Below are 12,815 nucleotides of genomic sequence, written 5' to 3' on the forward strand. Positions count from 1 at the left end.
ACGCGTGACACGCGGCCTACTTTTTGCGTCACTGGCCGACAAAAGCAGGCCTCAAACGACACTCGCCTCGGCCCTCTCCCTCTTTGTCTTCTTCTTCTCAGCTTCTTCTGAATCAGTATCTTCATCACTCTTTTCTCTTCTTCTTAACCACTCTCTTCTGCTTCTTCTCCATCGCTCTTCCATCTTCCTCCTCCTTTTTCTTTTCCTCTTTTATTTTCAGCCATTTCTCTGTGACTCCCTTCTTTCCTCTCTCTTCCTATACATGGCTTCGTCTCGCCCCCTCTCTCTCTTTCCGGATCTTAATGATCCATCGAGCTCCTCGGGGCCAAGTGCCCCTGCTCTTACCCATCCTAGTCTTTCTACACTAACAGTTGAGCAAGTGATGGCTGCTCAAAATGATATCGAGGCCAACCACTACACATTGAGGTCCTGCATAGAGACAATGGCGGCAGTCACAAACCTGTCTCACCGTCTGCAAAACAAGACGTGTGAGGTACACCAGGTCAACGCCCAACTCTCCCTACTCCAGTGCATGTACAAAGATGCGCGGGCAGAGATTTGTGCATTGAAGGTTGAAAACAAGGAGCTGAAATGGCAAACCACTTCCATGACCCGATTTGGGGCACCTTCATACCTCGCCTTTGATGGTCGGCGGGGAGCCGACTCTCTCGGCAGAGGCACTGTGGTAGTCCTCGGCGGAAACACTGGAGCAGGACCTTCGAAGGTTGACGACAAAAAGAGGAAGAGCTCGACTACGGAAAAGCCGAGTAAGTGAAGTTGGTGCATGGCCATCACCGGAGAAGAAAGAAGAAAAAGATCCCTCTCTTTTTGTTTTATTTATTTAATTTTTTTTTCTTTTAGTGTTAGAGTTCAACTAGTTTGACATCGTCATTTTGTAAGGCCGAGCTTTTTTTTTTTTTTTTTTTTTGTAATGGATGCTTTTATAGTAATGCCATGCTTTGTTGAATTTTTGTATTTCTTGAACTTCAATTTTCAATTTATGCTTGCATGTGTTATGCTTGCCCCCGGCCGAGCAGGGGCTCTCTAGAGAAGGAGGCCGCCTGTTCGGTCTGACTAGGCTCCATGTCGTAGAAAAATTAGAAGAAATAACTTTTGATGCCCCCAATCCGAGCAGAGACGCCGTAGGAAAGGAGGCCATTTGTTCGGTAAAACTAGGCTTTATGCCTTAGAAAATTTGAGAAAAGAATTTTCCATGCCCTCCGGCCAAGCAGAGGCTTTGTGGCCAAGTGGACCGTTTATTCGGGTCTGACTAGGCTCCATGCCGTAGAAAAATTAGAAGAAAGAACTTTCCATGTCCCTAGCTGAGCAGAGGCTCTGAGACTATATAGGGCGTCTAATCTGGCAGACCAGGCTTTGTGCCATAGAAATGTCTAGTTGGATTCGGCCGGGCATTTCATTGCTCGGCTTTTACTTGATTCGGTCAAGCTTAACTCATCGTAGAGTATAACTCGGCTCTTCGTTGAGCGCGAGTTGTTACCATGGACCATGCTTTCAAGTAACGATACTTGGCACAAATTCCACCAAGATATACCACTTGGCGCCCTACTCTAACAGAAGGGCCGAGTTTGCAGGCTAGGGCGTAGGTTAAGACCTGTAACCCGTTCTTTCTCAATTGTCAAGCGAAAATATGTACGACGCATATGAAAAAAGAACACAATTCATAGGGAAAAGGTGATTTCAATAATACTTAGATAATTGCGATTACATTCAAAAGCTGCTTAGATCATTACATCACTGATAGTATTTCTTCAAGTTGGCAACATTCCAAGGACGAGGAATGGACTTGCCTGCTAGGTTAGTCAGGTAGTAAGCTCCGTTGCCTAAGGCAGAGGTAACTTTGTAAGGCCCTTCCGAGTTAGGGCCAAGCTTCCCTTCACTAGGGACCTTCTTATGATCCATGACCTTCCTTAGCACCAGATCTCCAAGTAGAAATTGGCGAATTAGCACATTTTTATTGAAACTTCTAGTAAGTTGTTGCTGGTATGCTGCCAGACGAATGAGCGCGGCTTCTCTGTGCTCCTCTGTCAGGTCAAGAGCCTGGGCGATAACCTCATAATTGTTTGCTGGTTCAAAGATTTCAGACCGAATAGTGGGAAGGCCGACCTCCAAGGGAATGATGGCCTCCATTCCATAAGTGAGAGAGTAAGGCGTCTCCCCTGTCGATCGCTGTGGTGTTGTTCTGTATGCCCATAGAACGTTTGGCAGTTCTTCTACCCATTTGCCTTTGGCCTTCTCCAACCGCTTCTTTATCCCATTGATGACCGTCTTGTTAAACGCTTCAGCTTGACCATTGCCTTGAGGATAAACTGGAGTAGAATTTCGGAACTCAATTTTTAAGTCAGAACAGAACTTCCTAAAAACCTTCCCATCAAACTGGGTGCCGTTGTCAGATAGTCGGGCCCTTAGGATGCCGAACCGAGTAATGATGCTCCTCCAAACAAACCTTTTCATGTCAGCTTCCTTTATGCTTGCTAAGGCTTCAATCTCCACCCACTTAGTGAAATAGTCAGTGGCAGCAACAAAGAACCTTTTGTTAGCAGTACCCCTTGCTAGAGGTCCAACGATGTCCAGACCCCATTGTGCAAATGGCCATGGACTGGTGAGGGGAGTTAGGTTCTTGGCTGGTTGATGAATGAGTGGGGCAAACCTTTGGCACTTGTCGCATTTTTGGACATACTGTTGAGCGTCTTTCTGCATACGCGGCCACTAGTACCCATGAGTGAGGGCTCGGTGTGCCAAGGACCGACCTCCAGTGTGACTGCCACAAATCCCTTTGTGGATTTCATAAAGAAAGTTCTCCACAAGATTGGGGTGAACACAAAGAAGATACGGACCGAGGTAAGACTTTTTGTAGAGCTTGCCCGAAGATGAGACCCAAAATCGCGTAGATCGGTGCCTTATTTTATGTGCTTCTTTCTTATCATCTGGAAGGGTGCCATTTTTTAAGAAGGCAAGGAGAGGGTCCATCCAGCTCAGACCAAGGTCAGTACAAAGGATCGAGCTAGGTGGATCGATAGTCGGTTGAGGAATAAATTCGACCCATATCTTGCGACCATTTCTGGAGTCCACCGAAGTACCAAGACAGGCTAAGGCATTGGCGTGGCTATTTCTATCACGGCCAATTTTTATAACCCTGATAGCTTGAAATTTGTAGTTCAGGTGCTTAGCTTGTTCTGCATAGGATGTCATTCGGTCATTGCGAGTTTCGTATACTCCAGTCAATTGGTTCACCACAAGTTAGGAGTCGCTATAAACAAGCAACTCCTCTACATTAAAGTGTTCAACACTGCGGAGACTAGCTAGCAGAGCCTCGTACTCTACTTCGTTGTTGGAAGCCTTCCATCCCAGTCTAACGGCTTGCTCCCAAATAAACCCCTCTGGTGAAATAAGGACCATTCCCGCTCCAAAACCCTTTTGGTTAGAGGATCTATTAACAAACAGCTGCCAAACGTCTCCAATGAAAAGTTTCCATTCCTCAGCAGGGGTTTGATGAGTGTTGTGGATTTCGGTTGCTAAGGCCGAGCTCTCTTCGAAGAGGCCAGTCGGTCCTGGAGTGAACTCAGCTACGAAATATGCTAACACTTAAGCTTTGATAACAATCCGTGGCTGGAATTTAATGTCAAACTCCCCCAATTCTACTGCCCACTTCGTTGTCCGGCCCGAGAAATCAGCTCGGCTGAACACAGACTTTAGAGGGTACTCTGTGAAGACATTGATAGTGTGTCCTTGGAAGTAGCGAGCAAGCTTCCTAGAAGCTATCAGTAGGGCGCATGTCAGCTTCTCTAGAGGTAGGTATCTAGTTTCGACATCCAAAAGGGTTTTGCTAACGTAGTATACTGGCTTTTGTTCTTTCCCTTCCTTGCTAATCAAGACTGCACTCACAGCGTGATTGGAGACAGCTAAGTAAAGAAAGAGCTCTTCGTTGGGGACTGGAGTAGACAAAAGATGAGGGGAAAAAAGATACCTTTTCAACTCTGCGAGTGCTTCAGAGCACTGGTCACCCCATTCGAAGTTTGCCTTATTCCTTAGGAGTTGGAAGAAGGGTCTCATTCGATCGGAGGACCGACTAATGAAACGATTCAATGCTGCAGCCATACCAGTGAGCTTTTGGAGTTCCCTAGCCTTTGTGGGTGCCTTGATGTCTTGGAGGGCTTTGATCTGGTCGGGATTAACTTTGATACCTTGCCTGGTCACCATATATCCCAAGAACTTTCCTGAACCGACCCCGAATGCACATTTCGAGGCGTTCAAACGAAGCTTGTGGGTCTTTAGGATTTGGAACACTTCCTCTAAGTCTCTCAGATGATGTTCGGCCAATTTACTTTTGACCACCATGTCATCTATATAGGCCTCCATAGTCTTGCCTAGTTGGTCCTTGAACATTTTAGTGAACATCGGTCGATAGGTCGCACCAGCGTTCTTTAGGCCAAAGGGCATCACTTTGTAGCAGTAGGTGCCCTTTGGGCTAATGAATACTGTCTTCTCCTGGTCAGGGCCAAATAGGGGGATTTGATGATAGCCACTGTAGGTATCTAGGAAGCTCATCTGTTCATGTCCAGCAGTTATATCTACCAGTTGGTCTATCTGTGGGAGAGGAAAGTTGTCCTTAGGACAAGCTTTGTTGAGGCTGGTGAAGTCGACGCACACCCTCCATTTTCCATTCTTTTTCTTCACCACGACGGTGTTAGACAACCATTTCGGATATTGTATCTCTCGTATGACCCCTGCCACCAGAAGCTTGTTTACCTCTTGGATGACCGCTTCTGTATGTTCTATGGATGATCGTCTGCTCTTTTGGACTGCGAGCCGAGCTGCTGGTTGGACATTGAGTTGGTGACATGCAAAGGTTGGGTCCAACCCAGGAGTCTCGTAAGCAGACCAGGCAAATACTTCTATATTCTTGCGGAGGAGAGTTAGCAGCTGCTCCCTCTCTCCGGCGAGAAGCGAAGTACCGAGTAGAAAAAACTTGTCTGGATCTCCTCCGCCCACCAAGATCATTTCGAGGTCCTCCACCATCTTCTCTGTTGGCACTCTACCAACGTCTTCTAGTACAGGCTGATCAGGCAGTTCGACCATCTGGACTTCCTTACATGTTTGTTTAGACTTCATGGCGGCGATGAAGCAGTGCTTTGCCACTACTTTGTCACCTTTGATCTCCTCCACCCCATTCTTTGTTGGGAAACAGACTACCTGGTGGTAAGTGGATGGCACTGCCTCCATTGTATGAATGCAAGGTCGACCGAGTGTCGCATTGTAAGGAGATGAAGTATTGATCACCAAGAAGTCGACAGGGACCACTTTGGACTTGGCTGTGACGGACAAGGTGATCCGGCCGAGCGGCCACTCTGTCTGTCCATTAAAGCCGACCGGAGGGGAGACTGCAGGGATTAAGTGTTACTCATCAAGACCTAGCTTTTTGAAAAGGTCATAATACATAATGTCAGCGGCGCTCCCTTGATCAATTAGGACCCGTTTCACATCAAATTTGTTCGCCACACCGACGGTTTCGATCAGGGCATCAGTGTAAGGATGTTGGATCCCTTCTAGATCTTTCTTGGAGAACACAATGTTGAATTGAGAGGGCTTTGCTTCCTTTCTAGACTTCTTGAACAATGGTCCTACTGACATGACTTGTTACAAGTGCGTGGCTCTCTGAATCTCGCCACGATGGGTATTCTCCCTTTGGGGGTCGGTCATCCCATGGATAACGTTTATCACTAGCCTTGGAGCTTGGTCCTCTGGTAGAGGGGTTGGGGGTTGTCCCTATTTTGCCCTTGTCTTTTCCACATTGATCCATTGCTGGAGGTGGCCAGCAGTAACCAAGTCTTCGAGATGCCTCTTAAGGTCTTTGCAGTTTTGTGTCTTATGCCCTTTCTCACGATGGTAGGTGCACCGCCACTCCTGGTTGCGCCGAGCAGGGTCCCCCATCATCTTAGGAGGCCAAACGAAGTAGGGTTCTCCCTTGATTTTTTCCAAGAGCCTGTAGATCGGTTCCGTGAACACAGCGGTTATGGCTTCGTAGGATCTACTCCTTTCTTCTTCGGTTTGCATGGTCGGTTGCTTATTTTGGCCATACCTCTTTCTTTGGTCCTCCTTCCTAGGCTGTTCAGCTCTATGTTGCCAAGAGTTCTTAACTCCCTCATCTGCAACTGACACTTGTATAGAGGCTGTGTCATCTTCCACACGGGCTCACTCCTCTATTCGAGCCCTTAGCTCTTTCAAGTCTGAGGCGGGTCGTTTCGTCAATGACTGCCTGAGCTTATGTGAAGGGGGGAGGCCTTGTTTGAAGTATAGAGCTGCCAACGGCTCACTACAAACATCTTCTTCCAAATCGCCATATGCCTCCCAATATCGCCGAGCACATTCGCGCAAAGACTCCTTTTTATCCTTCCGAGTATTGAACAAGGTATCTAATCCCTTTGGGATTTGGCTATTAGAAACAAACCGTGCGACGAAGGCTTCGGAGAGCTGAGCCCAATCATAGATTGATTGAGGAGGAAGCTTGTCATACCACCGGAGGCCATGCTCACCAAGGCTAGAGGCAAAAACCTTGCACATGAATGCATCGTTCTGATTCCAAAGTGACATCATTTGGCAGTAATGGCTGATATGAGTCAGGGGGTCTAACTTCCCATCATAGAGGATGGACTTCGGTGGACTGTACTTATGAGGAGCTTCCACCGCTTTAATCTCAGTGCAAAGGGGAAAGAGACTAGTTGGTCTAGAGCACGACGCTCTGTCTGATGAACGGACCGATCTAGATGCTCTTTTTTCCTTTCTAATCGCCATTCTGCTACTTTGTTCGACCGTTGGTTATCTCCTTGGTTGTCGTTCAACCATGTCCTCAAGTCACACGGTCGCTCGTCACGACGATGCGAAAGAGGAAAGATTGCTGAATAATGACTGATGGACTTTAGTCTCTTGAGAGTCTTCTCGAGGATTCTCTGTCCTACTACTGGCTCCCTCACTGCATACCAGAATCGGCCGGCTACGCCCACCACGAGCAGGACCGTAGTTAGACCGTTCATGTCGTGGGGGCAGCGGAGGAGTGTGCCTCTGTGGCTGCGACGGTCCCCCTCTGGACTTCCTTGGCTCACCTTGAGGTACCATCTGCTTCCTCAGTTGAGCACGTAACTCCTCAATCTCCAGACTCATCGAGTCGATGAAACGATCACGATGGTCCTTCTCAACAAACAGCCGTTGAGATGACTGATAGGCGACGGCATGACGTCGTTCCGCCGTATGGAGGGTCGGACTGTCGTGGTCCATCAGGTTATCGTTCCCGGTAGGAAAGGCCAGACCCTTGTCTTTGGTTCTTTCCGTTCCTGGAGTCTTCTCTCCCATCCCAGGTTGCGAGGTTCCTTCAATATCCATCACCGGAGTTCGTCATAAAGCAATCAGAGAACGATTCCCACAGACGGCGCCAAATGTGCAAACCAGTTTCTGCAATAGAGTAAGATGGAACTTCGTGGACGAACCCTGGTGCACTGATGGGTGAAGGCCTGCACAAGGAACAAATAGTTAGGCTGCCCGACCAGGGGTTGGTCGGAAACCCCTCCGACGGTCGAGTCAGTACCGGAGTTTGGTAGAGACAAGATAGAGAAGACCAGTGTGTTTCTAGAGTCAAGAGATCCCCCTTTTCAAGAAGAGTAAGGTTACCTTTTATAAAGATCGTATGACTTATTCATCAAGCTCCCTCATTCTCCGCCTGGTCTTCAGCCGTGATGGTAGCACATCCCTAAATAGAGGGGAGCAATGTCACGACCCAAACCCGGCCCTATGGGTTTAGCACCGTAACCGGCCAGTAATCCGAGATTACCGAAGGCCTGCCTAACAGTAATCCAGTAAAACAGAGTACAGGGCCTGGCGGAAGCCAATACAGTAAATAAACAATGTCCAATGAGCTGTGACAGTCTACACATACAAGTACAATCATTCAGAACAGGGATCTAATCCCTATTAAACAGTACAGTAATAGTCTATACAGTAAACAAAACAGTTACAGGGACAGACGGGGAATATTAAAGCACCCCAAAGCCGAAGCTTGAACGGCTTAGAACCTCACAGTGAGGCACAGTGGTTGGCTGACAAAACAAAAGCTTGTCTGACGCTCCTAGCAGCGGTCCAGTGCCTGAACACCTACATATATATATGAGCAGTGAGCTAAAGCCCAGTGAATAACATAATACGTAAAGAGGTTTAGGATGAATGTCTTTTCAATATTTAAAACAGGTCATTGATTCAGTATATCGGTCAGTCAGTTTGCGGCTCATATTTGATGCCGTAACAGTCATTTAGAAATCATAGTAATCGTACGTGGCACATTCGTTAGCAGTACCAGTAGCAGTGTCAGTACAGTAGCAGTACAGTAGCAGTACAGTAGCAGTAACAGTAACAGTACAGTAGCCGTACAGTAGCAGTAACAGTAACAGTACCAGTAACAGTGTCAGTACAGTTGCGGTATAGTAGCAGTAACAGTAACAGTACAAGTAACAGTACAGTAGCCGTACAGTAGCAGTAACAGTAACAGTACCAGTAGCAGTGTCAGTACAGTTGCAGTAACGGTAACAATATAGTAACAGTACAGTAGCAGTACAGTAGCAGTAACAGTAACAGTAACAGTACAGTACAGTAGCAGTAACAGTAACAGTAGCAGTAACAGTAACAGTACAGTTCTTATGGATTCAAGAGGTGTCTCGCACAGATTCTAGAGGTGGCTCACTTTGTAGCACTTAGTTCCGTGCAGCACTTTGCTCCAAGTTTCACAGATTATAACAGTCATATGTGGTACATCCAGTAGCTAAACAGTACAGTAGGTCTTAATAGACCAAACAGTGAATGATGGCCATCATATCAGTAAACAGTAGTGGTTCCAATATGGGAACCGACAGAGATCTCTGTAACAGTAGTTGTCAATAACAGTAGTTGCTAAGGATGCCACAATACAGTTCAGAATATAGGTCATACATTCATTCATTCAGTTAACAATACCGTTCAGAAACAGTTCAGTTAAATTGTTCAGAAGATAATCAGTTTGAACATATCTTTACACAAATGTTACTCACAGAGTTCTGGGCTATAGTAAGCTAGAGCGTGTCTCCCCAGTCGCCAACCCTACACAGTTAACAGATTGAACACACACTAAGCTACACAGTTGGGAAAGATTAACAACTTAATCCCTAATGCCTCGGTGTGTTCTACATCTATATCCTCATTAAGATGTCTTAAACTAGGCCTAAGAATGCCTAGAATGGGATGAAGATGCAAAGATGTACTCAGAAAACATTTTCAGAAAATCAGAGTCCCGCTCGAGCGTGGGTTTCTCCGCTCGAGCGGACATGCTGACAAAGGTCTCTGCTCGAGCGTACATTACTCCGCTCGAGCGGACTGTAAAATAGTGCAAGATGCTGGGAGCTCGAATTCCCCGCTCGAGCGCCACTTTCCCCGCTCGAGCGGGAGACCAAAATCTGGAAAATCCAGATTTGAACTCCAATGCTCAAATCAAGTTCCAATGCATCAAATTCGATCCTTTTGGGCTAATTTTCTGGAAAACACTTCAAAACTCATAGTATAGCATGTTTCAAAGATCAATTTGAGAAATCAAAGCCCAAAGGTAGTTCAATTAAACATGATTTCAAACCAAGTTTCAAGAACAACAACTCAAATGTGACATGCATGGCTTTAATCAACTTCAAAGCTCCAAAGTAAGTTCAAATGAGTCTAAACTTCCAAAAACATGATGAATTCATGATCTACTCTCAAGACATGAACATGCATGTGAGGAATTATGAACTACAACCTCTAAACTTCAAAATACATACATGCATGCAAGCCTTAAGCTTCAATTCAACATTAAGAGGCCAATTCTTGACTCAACTCTTCAATTAACATGGAGCATGCAAGAACTAGCTTGAATACAAGAATGAAAAGATGAAATTCTTACCTAAGTCTTGTACATCAAGTGTAGAAGCTTAAATATGAAATCTATACTTCAATCCCCTTAATTTCCAAGCAAGACCAAGCAAAATGAGATGAAATCCAACTCTCTCCCTTATCTCTCTCTCTCTAGTCGGCAAGAGCAAGGAATGAGCTAAGCAAAATGTTTGTTTCAAGCATACAAAGGCTCTAACATGTCATAAATAAAAGGCCCACTAACAATGGCAATAAGGTAATTAAGGCAACTATTGCAATTTAACTCATTTTAATCTAATTTAATCATACCTAATCAGTTTTCAGATAATTACACTATAAAATCACATAAATTATGATGATTATAAAACATTAATCGATTCCCGGTTCGGCCGCCGATAAGGCCTTCAATTAGCAGTTTAAACATAAAACATGAACAAATAATCAAACAATCAAACAGATAGGTTATGCATTTAAACAGATACAGTCAATCAATTAATTCCAGACTCCAGTCAGTCAGTTCAGTACTTTTAATCAGCTCAATTATCAGTCATGATCAATTCAGTTTAACAGTAATCAGTCAGTCATTAGTCGGTAAACAGTGTGAGGGTTGTTACAAGCAAGTTCCGTCATTTGCAGACACCACGTGCTTTTTACTTTATAGGGTATTAACTGATCTGTTAGCACTCATGTTGTCGTTCAATGGGAGCCTTGGATCCCATGTTATGGACTTACCCACTTCGGAGTGGGGAGTGGTGCTAGGGCCAGGCCCATGGTCTTCCCCTCTTCGGAGTGGGGAGTGGGGAGTGGGCCAAGACTGATCCCTTAGCTCGGCCCATCATAGAGTGGAGAGAGAAAGCCCACTTCAGAGTGGGGACCTTCGTCTAGTCCAACGAGGCTCCATACAACTAGGCTTGAGTACGAAGTAGGGACCTTCGTCTAGTCCAACAAGGTTCCATACAACTAGGCTTGAGTGCGGAGTAGGGACCTTCGTCCAGTCCAGTAGGGACCTTTGTCCAGTCTAGTAGGGACCTTTGTCCAATCCAACGAGGTTCCATACAAATAGGTTTGAATAATTGTGCCCCCTTCAGGATGCATTGTGCATTAGGTGATGGAGATAGTTCGTTGAAGTTGGGTTATCACCAATAAGGTATGGTGTCATGGTATTATGGGGAATCGTTTTGCCAAAATTTTGTTATACTTAAGGGATTAGATCCTATTTTGTTGCTGTGGGTTATCGATGTAAATAGAAAAATCACTTAATGGTTTATACTAGTAAGGGTTTTATAATCAATTGTTGTGCAAATGTCATGATTTGGTTTGTTATCGGTGTGACTTGTTGAGGCTCATGTAGTAGTTAAAGAAATTTTGTTGATGCATTAGTAAGTACCTGAGTGAGTTTGTGGGTGACTGTAGAATGTATTACATTACTTGAGTTTAATTTCGAGGATGAAATTTCTTTAAGGAGGGTATGTTGTAATGACCAAATTTTTTTTAAATAGCCACCGCATAATTTAATTGAGCAAATCTTTGAATTTGATGGCCGTATAAATTCTGTGCGAAAATAATTCAGTTTTGTATTTTTTTAAAAATAGTTCCCAATCTCAGAAAATTATGAAATATTTATATGTTGTTCCCATATGAGTCTAACACGTTGGATAAAATTTTTAGAATTTAATGATGAGTATTTATTTTATGAAAATTCAGGACTGATTGGTGTTCAGTTTAATTTATAGTAAAATTTAAAATTGAGTTTTGGGTGTTCGGACCATGATTTGAGATAAATTTGTTGGGTCTATTTTGGTATATAATTGGACCATATTTGACTTATGGGTGAGACCCATGACTTAGATTTAATTTAAATTGAGTTTGTTTAATCACTCACATATAACTGTTTGGTCATTTTAAAATGTGATTGGTAATAATCACCTTGGGAGTTGTTATTATTTATTATATAAGATTATAATAAATATTTGTTGGTTGATTTTATAGTGTGTACCATTAAACGAAATATATTTTGTTGTGAGAAAATATTATATCTTTTTATCATTAATGATGTTAAAATATACTTTAATTGATATATATATATATATATATATACATATGTCGATGTTTCAATATAATAAAATAAAGTATAATAATGATGATAGAAGAGCAAGCCAACATGGGGGGCTGCCCTCCCCCTTTTCATTTCCACTCATTTTCTTTGTTTGGCAAAGAACTTATCATCTTCCTTGTTTCATCTCTCTCTCTCTCTCGCAGCTAACTCTCTCTTTCATTTTTTTTCCCTTTAAACATTCATCACACAAAAGCTATGATCCACCAAAATCTATTAGGTTTTAGACCATAGTTCTTAAGATCAAAGTGAAGAGATTAGTGAGAGTAACGTTTTGACCGGTGGAGATCGAAATCCAACAAAGTCGAAAATTGGGATTTTTGCTTGTTTCCTCTTCTAGCTTGAGGTAGGAATTTTTCCTACACTTGTTTATGCACATTTACTTGATTTTATAGAGTTTAGAGTTGTATATAATTTAATTAGAATTTTTGAAAAATTTGTGATTTATTTGCTTAAAAGGGGAATTTTGAGAAAAATAAAGAGTTGATGCCCAAATTGCAAAAGTGTAAACTTAGAATATGTTTGTAAGGTTATGAAAGATCTATGTTTTAAATTTGAACAAAAACGGACTTCGATTCGATCGGTTTTGAAATTTTTACCGGTTTGCGACCAAAAGAGCATTTTTAAAGAAAATAAAAGAATCACGTTTAACTTTTGGGACTTTTGATCAAAATAGGATGTCATAGTTGAATAATACTTGGAGAATGAGTTTGGAAAGAAAATGATATTTTCTTGGGCATTAACGGTATTATTTTGTTTAATGTATCTG

At 43.6% G+C, this 12,815-nt stretch overlaps 1 protein-coding gene across 1 annotated transcript; it reads right to left on the minus strand.

Moving 5' to 3' along the window:
- Positions 1–6,210: 6,210 nt before the first annotated feature.
- On the minus strand, positions 6,211–6,810 carry LOC145799805 (uncharacterized). Its single transcript, XM_082889436.1, has one exon. The coding sequence runs from the start codon at positions 6,808–6,810 to the stop codon at positions 6,211–6,213; it is 600 nt and encodes a 199-aa protein (XP_082745562.1).
- Positions 6,811–12,815: the final 6,005 nt, after the last annotated feature.

This window comes from Camellia sinensis, chromosome 9, assembly GCF_055761805.1.
Source record: "Camellia sinensis isolate YWXY chromosome 9, ASM5576180v1, whole genome shotgun sequence".
Lineage (NCBI taxonomy): Eukaryota > Viridiplantae > Streptophyta > Magnoliopsida > Ericales > Theaceae > Camellia > Camellia sinensis.

Coding starts and splice junctions, on each gene's coding strand:
- LOC145799805 (XM_082889436.1), bottom strand. CDS start 6,810: ATGGCGATTAGAAAGGAAAAAAGAGCATCTAGATCGGTCCGTTCATCA.